The following is a 13,997-nucleotide window of genomic DNA, read 5'->3' as shown; positions in this document are numbered from 1 at the left end:
GAGATTTGCTTCCATGTTGGATTTCTTTTTCCTGTTTTACAATTTCTTCTGGTCTTTCAATTATCACTTTGCTCTGGTCCTTGATTTCCTTGTCCTGGTTTATGCTTTCTTCTAGAATACTAATTGTAGATTTGCTTCCATGTTGGATTTCCTTGTTCTGCTTTTCAGTCTCTTTTGCTGTTTTAGTTGGAGATTTGCTTGCAGATTGGATTTGTTTGTCCGGGATTACAGTCTCTTCTGGTGTTTTATTTGGAGATTTGCTTGCAGATTGGATTTGCTTGTCCAGGATTACAGTCTCTCCTGCTGTTTTATTTGGAGATTTGCTTACAGATTGGATTTGCTTGTCCTGGATTACAGTCTCTCCTGCTGTTTTATTTGGAGATTTGCTTACAGATTGGATTTGCTTGTCCTGGATTACAGTCTCTCCTGGTGTTTTATTTGGAGATTTGCTACCAAGTTGGATTTGCTTGTCCTGGATTACAGTCTCTCCTGGTGTTTTATTTGGAGATTTGCTTGCAGATTGAATTTGCTTGTCCGGGATTACAGTCTCTCCTGGTGTTGTAGTTGGAGATTTGCTTGCAGATTGGATTTTCTTGTCCTGGATTACAGTCTCTCCTGGTGTTTTATTTGGAGATTTGCCTGCAGATTGGATTTGCTTGTCCTGGATTACAGTCTCTTCTGGTGTTTTAGTTGGAGATTTGCTTGCAGATTGAATTTGCTTGTCCGGGATTACAGTCTCTCCTGGTGTTTTATTTGGAGATTTGCCTGCAGATTGGATTTGCTTGTCCTGGACTACAGTCTCTCCTGGTGTTTTAGTTGGAGATTTGCTTCCAAGTTTGATTTCCTTGTCCTGGATTACAGTCTCTCCTGGTGTTTTAGTTGGAGATTTGCTACCAAGTTGGATTTGCTTGTCCTGGATTACAGTCTCTCCTGCTGTTTTATTTGGAGATTTGCTTGCAGATTGGATTTGCTTGTCCTGGATTACAGTCTCTTCTGGTGTTTTAGTTGGAGATTTGCTTACAGATTGGATTTGCTTGTCCTGGATTACAGTCTCTTCTGGTGTTTTAGTTGGAGATTTCCTTCCAACTTGGACTTCCTTGTTCTGGTTTTCAGTCTCTTTTGGTGTTTTAGTTGGAGATTTGTTTGCAGATTGGATTTGTTTGTCCTGGATTACAGTCTCCTCTGGTGTTTTATTTGGAGATTTGCTTGCAGATTGGATTTCCTTGTCCTGGTTTACAGTCTCTCCTGGTGTTTTAGTTGGAGATTTGCTTGCAGATTGGATTTGCTTGTCCTGGAGTACAGTCTCTCCTGGTGTTTTATTTGGAGATTTGCTTGCAGATTGGATTTGCTTGTCCTGGATTACAGTCTCTCCTGGTGTTTTAGTTGGAGATTTGCTTGCAGATTGCATTTGCTTGTCCTGGATTACAGTCTCTCCTGGTGTTTTAGTTGGAGATTTGCTACCAAGTTGGATTTCCTTGTCCTGGATTGCAGTCTCTCCTGGTGTTTTAGTTGGAGATTTGCTACCAAGTTGGATTTGCTTGTCCTGGATTACAGTCTCTTCTGGTGTTTTAGTTGGAGATTTGCTTCCAACTTGGATTTCCTTGTTCTGGTTTTCAGTCTCTTTTGGTGTTTTAGTTGGAGATTTGTTTTCAGATTGGATTTGCTTGTCCTGGATTACAGTCTCTTCTGGTGTTGTAGTTGGAGATTTGCTTGCAGATTGAATTTCCTTGTCCTGATTTACAGTCTCTCCTGGTGTTTTATTTGGAGATTTGCTTGCAGATTGGATTTGCTTGCCCTGGACTACAGTCTCTTCTGGTGTTTTAGTTGGAGATTTGCTTCCAAGTTGGATTTCCTTGTCCTGGATTACAGTCTCTTTTGTTGTTTTAGTTGGAGATTTGCTTGAAGATTTAATTTGCTTGTCCGGGATTACAGTCTCTCCTGGTGTTTTATTTGGAGATTTGCTTGCAGATTGGATTTCCTTGTCCTGGTTTACAGTCTCTCCTGGTGTTGTAGTTGGAGATTTGCTTGCAGATTGAATTTCCTTGTCCTGATTTACAGTCTCTCCTGGTGTTTTATTTGGAGATTTGCTTGCAGATTGGATTTGCTTGCCCTGGACTACAGTCTCTTCTGGTGTTTTAGTTGGAGATTTGCTTCCAAGTTGGATTTCCTTGTCCTGGATTACAGTCTCTTTTGTTGTTTTAGTTGGAGATTTGCTTCCATGTTGGATTTCCTTGTTCTGGTTTTCAGTCTCTTTTGGTGTTTTAGTTGGAGATTTGTTTGCAGATTGGATTTGTTTGTCCTGGATTACAGTCTCCTCTGGTGTTTTATTTGGAGATTTGCTTGCAGATTGGATTTCTTTGTCCTGGTTTACAGTCTCTCCTGGTGTTTTAGTTGGAGATTTGCTTGCAGATTGGATTTGCTTGTCCTGGAGTACAGTCTCTCCTGGTGTTTTATTTGGAGATTTGCTTGCAGATTGGATTTGCTTGTCCTGGATTACAGTCTCTCCTGGTGTTTTAGTTGGAGATTTGCTTGCAGATTGCATTTGCTTGTCCTGGATTACAGTCTCTCCTGGTGTTTTAGTTGGAGATTTGCTACCAAGTTGGATTTCCTTGTCCTGGATTACAGTCTCTCCTGGTGTTTTAGTTGGAGATTTGCTACCAAGTTGGATTTGCTTGTCCTGGATTACAGTCTCTCCTGCTGTTTTATTTGGAGATTTGCTTACAGATTGGATTTGCTTGTCCTGGATTACAGTCTCTTCTGGTGTTTTAGTTGGAGATTTGCTTCCAACTTGGATTTCCTTGTTCTGGTTTTCAGTCTCTTTTGGTGTTTTAGTTGGAGATTTGTTTTCAGATTGGATTTGCTTGTCCTGGATTACAGTCTCTTCTGGTGTTTTAGTTGGAGATTTGCTTGAAGATTTAATTTGCTTGTCCGGGATTACAGTCTCTCCTGGTGTTTTATTTGGAGATTTGCTTGCAGATTGGATTTCCTTGTCCTGGTTTACAGTCTCTCCTGGTGTTGTAGTTGGAGATTTGCTTGCAGATTGGATTTTCTTGTCCTGGATTACAGTCTCTCCTGGTGTTTTATTTGGAGATTTGCCTGCAGATTGGATTTGCTTGTCCTGGATTACAGTCTCTCCTGGTGTTTTAGTTGGAGATTTGCTTACAGATTGGATTTGCTTGTCCTGGATTACAGTCTCTTCTGGTGTTTTAGTTGGAGATTTGCTTGCAGATTGGATTTGCTTTTCCTGGATTACAGTCTCTTCTGGTGTTTTAGTTGGAGATTTGCTTCCAAGTTGGATTTCCTTGTCCTGGATTACAGTCTCTCCTGGTGTTTTATTTGGAGATTTGCTTACAGATTGGATTTGCTTGTCCTGGATTACAGTCTCTTCTGGTGTTTTAGTTGGAGATTTGCTTGCAGATTGAATTTGCTTGTCCGGGATTACAGTCTCTCCTGGTGTTTTATTTGGAGATTTGCCTGCAGATTGGATTTGCTTGTCCTGGACTACAGTCTCTCCTGGTGTTTTATTTGGAGATTTGCTTGCAGATTGGATTTGCTTGTCCTGGATTACAGTCTCTCCTGGTGTTTTAGTTGGAGATTTGCTTCCAAGTTGGATTTCCTTGTCCTGGATTATAGTCTCTCCTGGTGTTTTAGTTGGAGATTTGTTTGCAGATTGGATTTGCTTGTCCTGGATTACAGTCTCTTCTGGTGTTTTAGTTGGAGATTTGTTTGCAGATTGGATTTGCTTGTCCTGGATTACAGTCTCTCCTGTTGTTTTATTTGGAGATTTGCTTGCAGATTGTATTTGCTTGTCCTGGATTACAGTCTCTCCTGGTGTTTTATTTGGAGATTTGCTTGCAGATTGTATTTGCTTGTCCTGGATTACAGTCTCTCCTGGTGTTTTATTTGGAGATTTGCTTGCAGATTGAATTTCCTTGTCCTGGTTTACAGTCTCTCCTGGTGTTTTAGTTGGAGATTTGCTTGCAGATTGGATTTGCTTTTCCTGGATTACAGTCTCTGCTGGTGTTTTAGTTGGAGATTTGCTTCCAAGTTGGATTTCCTTGTCCTGGATTGCAGTCTCTCCTGGTGTTTTAGTTGGAGATTTGCTTGCAGATTGGATTTGCTTGTCCTGGATTACAGTCTCTTTTGTTGTTTTAGTTGGAGATTTGCTTGCAGATTGGATTTGCTTGTCCTGGATTACAGTCTCTTCTGGTGTTTTAGTTGGAGATTTGCTTCCATGTTGGATTTCCTTGTTCTGGTTTTCAGTCTCTTTTGGTGTTTTAGTTGGAGATTTGTTTGCAGATTGGATTTGTTTGTCCTGGATTACAGTATCCTCTGGTGTTTTATTTGGACATTTGCTTGCAGATTGGATTTCCTTGTCCTGGTTTACAGTCTCTCCTGGTGTTTTAGTTGGAGATTTGCTTGCAGATTGGATTTGCTTGTCCTGGAGTACAGTCTCTCCTGGTGTTTTATTTGGAGATTTGCTTGCAGATTGGATTTGCTTGTCCTGGATTACAGTCTCTCCTGGTGTTTTAGTTGGAGATTTGCTTGCAGATTGCATTTGCTTGTCCTGGATTACAGTCTCTCCTGGCGTTTTAGTTGGAGATTTGATTCCATGTTGGATTTGCTTGTCCTGGACTACAGTCTCTCCTGGCGTTTTAGTTGGAGATTTGCTTCCATGTTGGATTTCCTTGTTCTGTTTTTCAGTCTCTTTTGGTGTTTTATTTGGAGATTTGCTTGCAGATTGGACTTGCTTGTCCTGGACTACAGTCTCTCCTGGTGTTTTAGTTGGAGATTTGCTTCCATGTTGGATTTCCTTGTTCTGGTTTTCAGTCTCTTCTGGTGTTTTAGTTGGAGATTTGATTCCATGTTGGATTTCTTTATCCCCATTTGCAGTCTCCTCTTGCGCTTTAGTTGTGGATTTGGCTCCATTATGACATTCATTGTCCTTGTTTAGATTCTCCTCTTGTGTCCCATTCGAGTCTTCACTTACATATTGATTCATCATCTCTTCATACTTAGATAAAGATTTTTCTACAGCTCCAGAATTTTCTATTTTTGACAGGGCAAGAACTGCATTTTCCATACAAGGGACGGAACCGCTGGAGATTGACTCCACGTAAGAGACTGCGACATTCCCAAGACCTAATAATATAAAGGTGTGACAATAAGAACTGAAGAAAACAATGTAGAGAAAAGATAAATCATGCTACAGAGCAAGGTGTCCATTTTGGGAATTCCACTTAACTCTCGGCTTCTGTAGGACCACAATAGGGTTGTAAGGATTGGAGTCAGGGTCAGGCAGTGCAAAGTGACACAGCTGGGAAAGCAACACTGTGCAGCTAATGACAAAAGGGGTCGTAGGCCCTGCGGCTATAACTATGCTGTAATATCAGAGTTGAGGCAGACCAATGTACCTCCTAACTGAAGTGCGCCTACCACAACTCCTACACTTCTGTCCAGGTGGCTAGGGTCAGGGAGAGGAGGCCCTAAAAGTGCTTGGGACTGGAGTCAATGGGGTCACACCTAAACAGAAAGCACAGTGTAAAATGCAACGCAAAACAACAGACAAAATAGCATGGAACAAGGGAGGACCACAAGTCCCAGCAAAACACAGAAGAGAAGGCGAGGTCGGACGAGCAAGAGGTCAAGCCAGGAGATAAGATAAAGGTACCAAATCAAAAGACAAGGGATAGTCAAAATACAAGCCGGGTATAAAAACCAAGAAACAGACTGAAGACAGACAGAACTCTGACTGAGCAGGGGACCAGGAAACACAAGTGAATGGCTGGCAAGGATCCATGCCTGGGTGGGGTTAAAAAAGCAGCAGAGAAAAAACACCTGATGGCTAATGGCATGGAGACTGAGAGCAAGGAAAAGATTAACCCTTAATAACCTAGGCACAACCAATAGAAGACCGTGGCGACTCCTTATCCTGACAAGGGTTCTGCAATGATTGGGACATGAATAGAGAGATACTGATACTGACTGGAGCAATGATGTCATCATACTCATCTATATCATCATCACTGAGTAAGTTTTAGGGTTGAGCAATCGGCATTGGAAAAGATCGGATCACGATCGGCACCTAAAAAAGATCGGGAATGGAATTCCAATCCCGATTGCTAAACTTACCTGCAGAGAATTGCTGCCGCTCCCCATTCTTCTTGCTACTCTTTTCTCTCATTCAACTGCCTTCAGAGCGCTGTGCACGCCCCCGCCTCCCAGGCTAGTGTTAGAGATGCTGGAAGAAGGCAGGGCTTGTGGCTTAGGAGAGTATGGACAGGTACTGGGAGGGGAGACATGAGTGATGCACTCACGTCTCCCCGCCCTGTACCCGCTTACACTCTCTTAACCCACAACAAGCCCCACCTACTCCCAGCTTCAGTAACACTAGCCTAGGGAGGTGGGGGACACACACGGCGCTCTGAAGGCCTGTGAATGAGAGAGAGGAGGAACTAGAAGAACGGGGAGCGGCAGCGGTTCTGTGCAGGTTAATGAAGGGGATTAAGTAGTCGGGGGACTTTTTAATCACTACACAGCATGGAGTCCAAAAATAGAAGCAGTCAATTTTTGGACTCCATGCTATGTAGTGAACAGGATCTTTTTTAAAACCCGATCTTCGCTCATTAAAAAATCCCATTGATTTGCAATAGGGTCGGAATTGGGATCGGGTTCAGATGGAAAATGATCGGAAATCGGATTTTAAAAACGATCCTGAAATCTCAAGATCGGCTCAACCCTAGGCAGGATGTTAAATGAGCAATGTGCATAAGGCTTGTCAATATTTTCAAGGGTTCACCAATACTTAAATGATTGGGAATCTCTGCTATTACGTGAGGACTTACCTCTCCCGGTGAGCTTGTGCCCGCCTGGTAGGGCTTTAACTGGACTGTTATGATAAATATAGTTACAGAATTTCTGTGTTTTTTGTACAAATCCAGGGCTCAGCTGAGACTCCTCCACATTATCTAGATTCTGGAGATCCGTCTTAGATGCCGGCCGATCAAATACAAAACATTTGCGAGAATGGAAGAAATGGAGGATGCACTCCCGAAGTAAGTTGGAATCCTGTACTGCTCGGCGCCCACCTAGAAATAGATAACGTTTTATTTACATTCAATCTCAGGAAACCTCAGCTGTCTCAGGCCAGTCCTGAATTTCATAGACATACATGTCCAGGTATCTCAATGTAGTCAGACATCCATTGTTTTTTGTCCATTGTGCACATTCCCAGCTTCACAATGCCGGGAGTACCAGAGAAGAGTCCAATGAGACTAAACAAGTCATGTCAGAAGGGACAAGTTCTTTTTGGGCAATGTAACATGCATACCTGGCTTTAGCTTCAGGGCATCTTCCAGATACTCATCCTCAGTGATTTCCTTCCCATTTATTTCCAGCTTTAGAAAAAAATCTCGGATACACCATACGAATGATGGGAAATGTCTCCGGAACTCTTCTTCCATACCCGCCTGTTGCTTAGTCGGATTCACTTTGACTTTTATCTTATCAGTGAGTTCTATGACATAGCTACGAGAAGTTAAGGAACTTAGTGCAACATAATAACAAAGTGCAATATGTGAATGGACGGTACAGGGAACTGTCCAATGATCTGTGCACACCTAGGCCTGTAACCCTGAGCGCCCCCTACATGTAAAAGAAGGCATCACCATCTTCATCCATACATGACATTCTTTACAGTAAGAGCAGTGCAACTATGGAACCTGCGGCCCGGGATGTTGTGATGACTGATGAGAAGTTCTAGAGGAGACTGGATGACTGGATGATACATTATTACTAGAGGGGACATTGATCCCGGGGCTTATTCGGACATCCAGACATGGAGTCAGGAGATAATATTATCCACCAATTTAGGACTATTCTGGGGGTCACCACATTGGGATCCTCCTGCAGTAAAATCCATATATACCTCCTTATAAGTGATCTAGTAGATCCTTTAGACTTTCCACCCCAGTCTATGGGAAGAATATGCAAATCTGTCTTCCATGATGTAAATAGGAATACAGTGCCTCAGTCATGCAGCCACTAGGGGGAGCTCTCTTGAACATCATGCTCGACCTTCCCAGAGGCCTTTGCTGCAATGATGTGGGATTTTACCAAGTCAGTCTCTCAGCCGAGGACAGCTGTTTTGATCTGATTGAATCTCTTCAGAGAGATCTCTTCAGATAAGTATCCGTGTCTAGGATCCTTCACAGATAAGAGATGAATGCTGAGGGGTCCCAGAAATAGGAGACCGGGTGATGAGCTTATCTTACTGAAATGTAAAAGCAGGTTCCAGGAGGGACTAGGATCTCAATAACTGCTTCTGCTTCTCCACTTTGCGTCCATCATTGTCTTCAGTGCAACACGGCTCACAGACGTTCCTTTAAGGTTTCCATGTCTACCAAGCTCTGGCTGGGTCTGTTCAGACAGGCAGAAGATTGAGATTGAAGTGCCATCTCACCGTCCAACCCAGAGCTGTGACGGGGTATTTACACCGGGGTCTGACACCCATTCACTGCCTGATTTGTTTCTTACAAATGGGCTCTCAGTGTTTTCACTCATTTCAATCATTTCTGAATAACTTTCCCTGTTTTCCCTGGACACTGGTTTTGGCTTTCTCTTCTGGTTATCCACTCTCTTGCTCATCTCACTTTTTCTATGACCTCCTGGATGTCGTGTCAACCTGTGAGGTTTCTGCAATTTCAGAAGTTCCATGGGTTGGTCCAATTAGCAGCTGAGGAGGCCTTTTATGACCCCGGCCTCCTGACACAGGCACCGAATAATTGTTTTACTTCCTAGTTTGGCTCTGCATCCTGTTTGTACTCACATTTGCTTTATACTCTCTCGTGACTTGCTTTTGTATACTCTATTGCCTGCTGATTCTGCCTATGATATGCCCACTCAGATTTTGAGCCTTGATCTGTTTTTGGATATCGCTTCTGTCTTCTTATTTAGCCTTTGATGTCCTCTTCTGGTTCTGTCTGCATGTACGACTGTTCACCTGCTCCCGGTCTGCTCTGTAAGTCAATAGCGAGTTTTGTTTTGGTATCAGCTTGCAGTGCATTTGTTATCAATGTGTCCATCTGTTAGTAACAATTCAGGCTCTCAGATTCAGCGAAAGTCCATCTGGCTTTGCGATGGGCTCTGGTGAAGGTGTCTGGGGGTACGTCTTGGGTATGTCTTGGTACGCAGAAGTGTGCAATAGCATCTCTAATGCTCACTGTTATCAGATAGTTTCTGCTTTTGCTATCACTTGTTAGACAACCAATAATCGCCATATTTCATTATGGAACAAATTCAGACTCTGTTGGATCAGATACAATCAATAACCCAGTTGGTCCAAGATTTGGCAGAGAGGATTCTACAGCAGGAGAGATCTCTGTCCTCCATTCTAGTTGCGTCTTCTGTTTCCATGGAACATAAAATGAATCTACCTGATCGGTTTTCTGTATTTTCTGCTCTGACTTTACTCTTCAGGTGATGAGCAGTAATCGGTCACCATTATTATATCACTTCTGCAGGGTTACCCTCAGGCTCGGGCGTTTCACTAAATCCGTAGGCTCCAGAACTGTTTTCTGTGCACCATTTTCGTGCTGCACTGAGTTTACTCTCTGATGGGCCTCCCCTTACAGCCACCAATTTACTTGCTCTCCACCAAGGTCGTCTTCCAGTGGAAGATTATTCTGTAGGTAGTCTGTCCACCCTCAATGGAATGATCCTGCTCTCTGTTACTGTCAGGGGCTGTCATTACTATTAAGGACTTAGGGTAAACTACCCGAAACCTGCCTCTCTGGATGACACTTGCCATTTGTTTGGAGCGGCATTTATGTGAATGCAACACAGAACGATCCTTTGACTTCACTCCTGAGTCACACCATGAACCTACGCAACTCGGATTCACTGCCGACTGCTCTCAGGAGAACATATCAAAGGCATGTTTGTTTCTATTGTGGAGCCAACAATCACTGGCTACTAGGGTTGAGCCGATCTTGAGGTTTCAGGATCGATTTTAAAATCCAATTGTTGATACTTTTTCCAGCCGATCCCAATCGTGAAAGTTGCTCGATCGACGATCGGGATCCAATCTTTCCCGATCGCTCAACCCTATTAATGATATATACATGAATAGAGTTGAGCCGATCTTGAGATAACCTCTGACCCCGATCCCGACGAAAAAGATCGGGATTGTAATTCCGATCCCGATCGTGAAATTTACTCGACCGCTGATCGGAATCTGATCTTTTCCCATCCCGATCGCTCAACCCTATATATGACCCCATAGATCTCATGTAAAGGATACTGGAGCTGCTCCATGGCCTGCTGGTCAATGGTCCCCATACTGTTATATACCAGGGTGCTGCTGAGGAGAACCGCCAGGGCGAAGATCCAGGAGTCATTCTGACTGTTCCCCTGAAATACAATAAGAGGGTTGTGGAGATATTCTGGGATCAGTGATATACAGGATATATACAACACAGCAGTATATGCTCATATAACACATTATCAATGAGATTGTATATCTGAGAATTCACAATGTTGGATACACAGGTGGCCATAACATAGCCGATGGTGGCTACAATACAGGGCATGAAGGCATCTGCTTGTGTCTCCATACAGATTATAGTATGGGCGTCAGAAGTAGCCCTAAAGAGGCGATCCACACACAGGCCCCTGTTGGCCCCATGCTGATCAGTTTGTTACAGCCTAGCTGAAGGTAGTCTATAAGTATCGAGGAATAGGAGTCATTCCAGGAGAGGTCTGAAGAGACCCCAGAGTACAATAATTTACTGCAGTGGCCATTTTAGTTGCCCAAGACAATCTGTTGCAAGCCTTGTAATTGATATCTTTGCTTCCTTCAGGACTGTGGCCGTGCAGAGTTACAGGATCGGGGCCAGCCCTGGGATTTCTGCAATGTGCATCTTGTGCAGTGCTGTACAATGTTGCGGATTGTTACTGCTAAGCAAATGCGCTACATGTGAACATAGCCTTAAGGTTTTTTGTATCTCTGCATTATCTTTATCTTTGTTGGATAGAAGGGATGGATGGGTTTGGGTATTTTATGGCTGGATGTTGCTTTGTGGATATAAACAGGGTCACGTATCATCAGATGAGTGTCTGCGGATGGACAACTCCTGGTCCATAGTGGTTTGCACTGACCTTCTCCACATCGCCCAGTCCTTCTGTATCCAGCAGTACGAGGGTGTGATCAGGTCTCACAGGGTGGGGAACGCACCACATCCAGATACCTTTAGTCATAGACTGGACTGTCGCTCCCAACGAGAACCCTGTATGGACAGACAGATACATGTTATTAATGTTATAGGTGATATTGTTTTTAATTCATATCAATAAAGTTTCATGAATTCTAACATTATGTAATACTTGAGATACTTATTTGTGTAGTTTTACATATAGTTAATAGGATTGGGTTGTGTAAGCAGAGATGGAAGACAACAGTAGAGATGGCCGCGAATGGGAAAGGATTGTGATACAAAGAGGTGGGAGGATGGCTTCCAATGAGTATTTCTACATATTATGTCATAGACAAGGGTCTCAGTACGGTATACTAAGTGGAGGGCCAGGAGAGGAGAGCAAATTTAAGAAACCGTTACACTCACTTCTCCTCGTCTCTTCTGGGCAATGTCATGATGTCCGTTGGTCTTGTAGCATCCTCTTCTGTTCTCTGGCTGACAATCTTCCTGATGTCAGAGCTCCCCTTATGATTTGTCCTCCGCAGTGATCATCCAGTTCGTGACGTCAGCCAGAGGCCAGAAGAGGACATCAGGAGGCCGACAGATGACATGAGGATGCCTACTAGAGGTGAGGTGAGTATAATTGTGTGCTATGCTTACTCACCTCTCCTGAACCTCCACTTATTATACCGAGCAGGTGGTGCAGATGCTGCCGCACCAGTTAGTGGACTCCCCTGCCTTTAGGCAACTGATGGCACGTATCTAACTTCCATCAGTTTTTTAGGAAAGCTCTCCCTGCCTTATATTTTGTTGTGGCGCACAATGTGGGCCGTTACGTGCAGGACTTTTTTCTCCACCGATTTTTGGCAGTTTCTGCAGCAGATGTGAAACCAGACTTGCTTGGATAGGTTGCTGTGTGGTGTTCACTGCTGTTGACATGTGGAGGAGCAGTTATAGGCAGGGACAATGTATGGCTTTCACCACTCCTAGGTCAATGTTTTGGGCAGCAGGGGCGAATGTGCGTCAGGAGACAATACAGTGGCCTGTCCATCGTGTTCCATATTGTTCCACTGCTGTCGCTAGTGCCACCCCTACACAACTGGACATCATCTTCTGCCTTGTCTGCCATGTTTCTCAATGTATTGCCAATGCCTACACCACCACATAGCCAGACCTCTCCTGCACTTCTCCCTGTCACGTTCCCTACTGTCCTGCTTATTATTGGCACTCTCCACTATAATCAGGCACATGGCTACCCATGATAGCGCCCAACCTCTTCTTACTCTCCAAAACGGTCATATTTTCTAGTGCTTGTGAAAGTAATTGCTTCTTTCCATAGCATTGTGTACGTATTATCAGGGTCTGGGGTTGCTAGGTGGGGAGGGGGGGGGCATAGACACACAAGTCCACATTTCTTTAGTCCAAAACAAAGGTAGAGTTCATTTTCCCTCATAAAGCAATGCAGCAACAAAAGGAAACAATACAGAGATCCCTCCCTGCCCAGTACTAACTAATCATAGAATAGGTGACCTCACCTAGAAGAACAGAAAGCCAAAAGCCAGAGAATCATTCAGGACACAGCTCCAATATATGACCTCTCTGTCAGCTCTCCAGCCAAGCTCTGCCCCCGGTCTGCTGCTTGAGCTTCTTAAGCCTCCTTGACGAGGAGACTCTCTGCAGCTGAGTCACTGCCGGAACATCCCCAAAGCCATCAGCTTACACCCCCTCCATTACCTGACCGGCCATCAGCTTACACCCCCTCCACTACCTGACCGGCCATCAGCTTACACCCCCTCCATTACCTGACCGGCCATCAGCTTACACCCCCTCCATTACCTGACCAGCCATCAGCTTACACCCCCTCCATTACCTGACCGGCCATCGGCTTACACCCCCTCCATTACCTGACCGGCCATCAGCTTACACCCCCTCTACTACCTGACCAGCCATCAGCTTACACCCCCTCCATTACCTGACCAGCCATCAGCTTACACCCCCTCCATTACCTGACCAGCCATCGGCTTACACCCCCTCCATTACCTGACCAGCCATCGGCTTACACCCCCTCCATTACCTGACCGGCCATCGGCTTACACCCCCTCCATTACCTGACCGGCCATCGGCTTACACCCCCTCCATTACCTGACCGGCCATCGGCTTACACCCCCTCCATTACCTGACCGGCCATCCGCTTACACCCCCTCCATTACCTGACCGGCCATCCGCTTACACCCCCTCCATTACCTGACCGGCCATCCGCTTACACCCCCTCCATTACCTGACCGGCCATCGGCTTACACCCCCTCCATTACCTGACCGGCCATCGGCTTACACCCCCTCCATTACCTGACCGGCCATCCGCTTACACCCCCTCCATTACCTGACCGGCCATCCGCTTACACCCCCTCCATTACCTGACCGGCCATCCGCTTACGCCCCCTCCACTACCTGACCGGCCATCGGCTTACACCCCCTCCATTACCTGACCAGCCATTAGCTTACACCCCCTCCATTACCTGACCGGCCATCCACTTCCACCCCCTTCATTACCTGACCAGCCATCGGCTTACACCCCCTCCACTACCTGACCGGCCATCGGCTTACACCCCCTCCATTACCTGACCAGCCATCGGCTTACAGTATAAACACCACAGGCATCGGAAAGGATAATTTTTATACCTTTTTTAAAATGTAAAAAGCATAAATAACTCCACAGGCTGCGTGTTACCACCGACTATCACCTGATTACCCATAGCCACTAGGGTTGAGCGATTGGGAATGAAGAAGATCGGATTCCAATCCGCG

The 13,997-nt window shown here is 44.8% G+C and overlaps 2 protein-coding genes across 2 annotated transcripts in view; both read right to left on the bottom strand.

The window, feature by feature from the left end:
• LOC142209061 (uncharacterized) overlaps positions 1-13,997 on the bottom strand; it is a 385,129-nt gene that overhangs the window by 160,116 nt on the left and 211,016 nt on the right. The window lies entirely within an intron of this gene.
• Positions 7,284-13,997, bottom strand: part of LOC142209217 (guanylate-binding protein 1-like) — a 77,178-nt gene continuing 70,464 nt past the window's right edge. The window contains exons 3-5 of the mRNA XM_075278146.1: positions 11,158-11,285; positions 10,301-10,410; positions 7,284-7,527 (exon numbers count right to left, since the gene is read on the bottom strand). Coding sequence (XP_075134247.1) covers positions 7,284-7,527; positions 10,301-10,410; positions 11,158-11,285 — 482 coding nt within the window. The remainder of the gene's footprint in view (positions 7,528-10,300; positions 10,411-11,157; positions 11,286-13,997) is intronic.

Source organism: Leptodactylus fuscus, chromosome 6 (genome assembly GCF_031893055.1).
Source record: "Leptodactylus fuscus isolate aLepFus1 chromosome 6, aLepFus1.hap2, whole genome shotgun sequence".
Classification (NCBI taxonomy): Eukaryota; Metazoa; Chordata; class Amphibia; order Anura; family Leptodactylidae; genus Leptodactylus; species Leptodactylus fuscus.
Note: the sequence above shows the minus strand (reverse complement) of the source record. Positions and strands in the feature narration are given on the sequence as shown.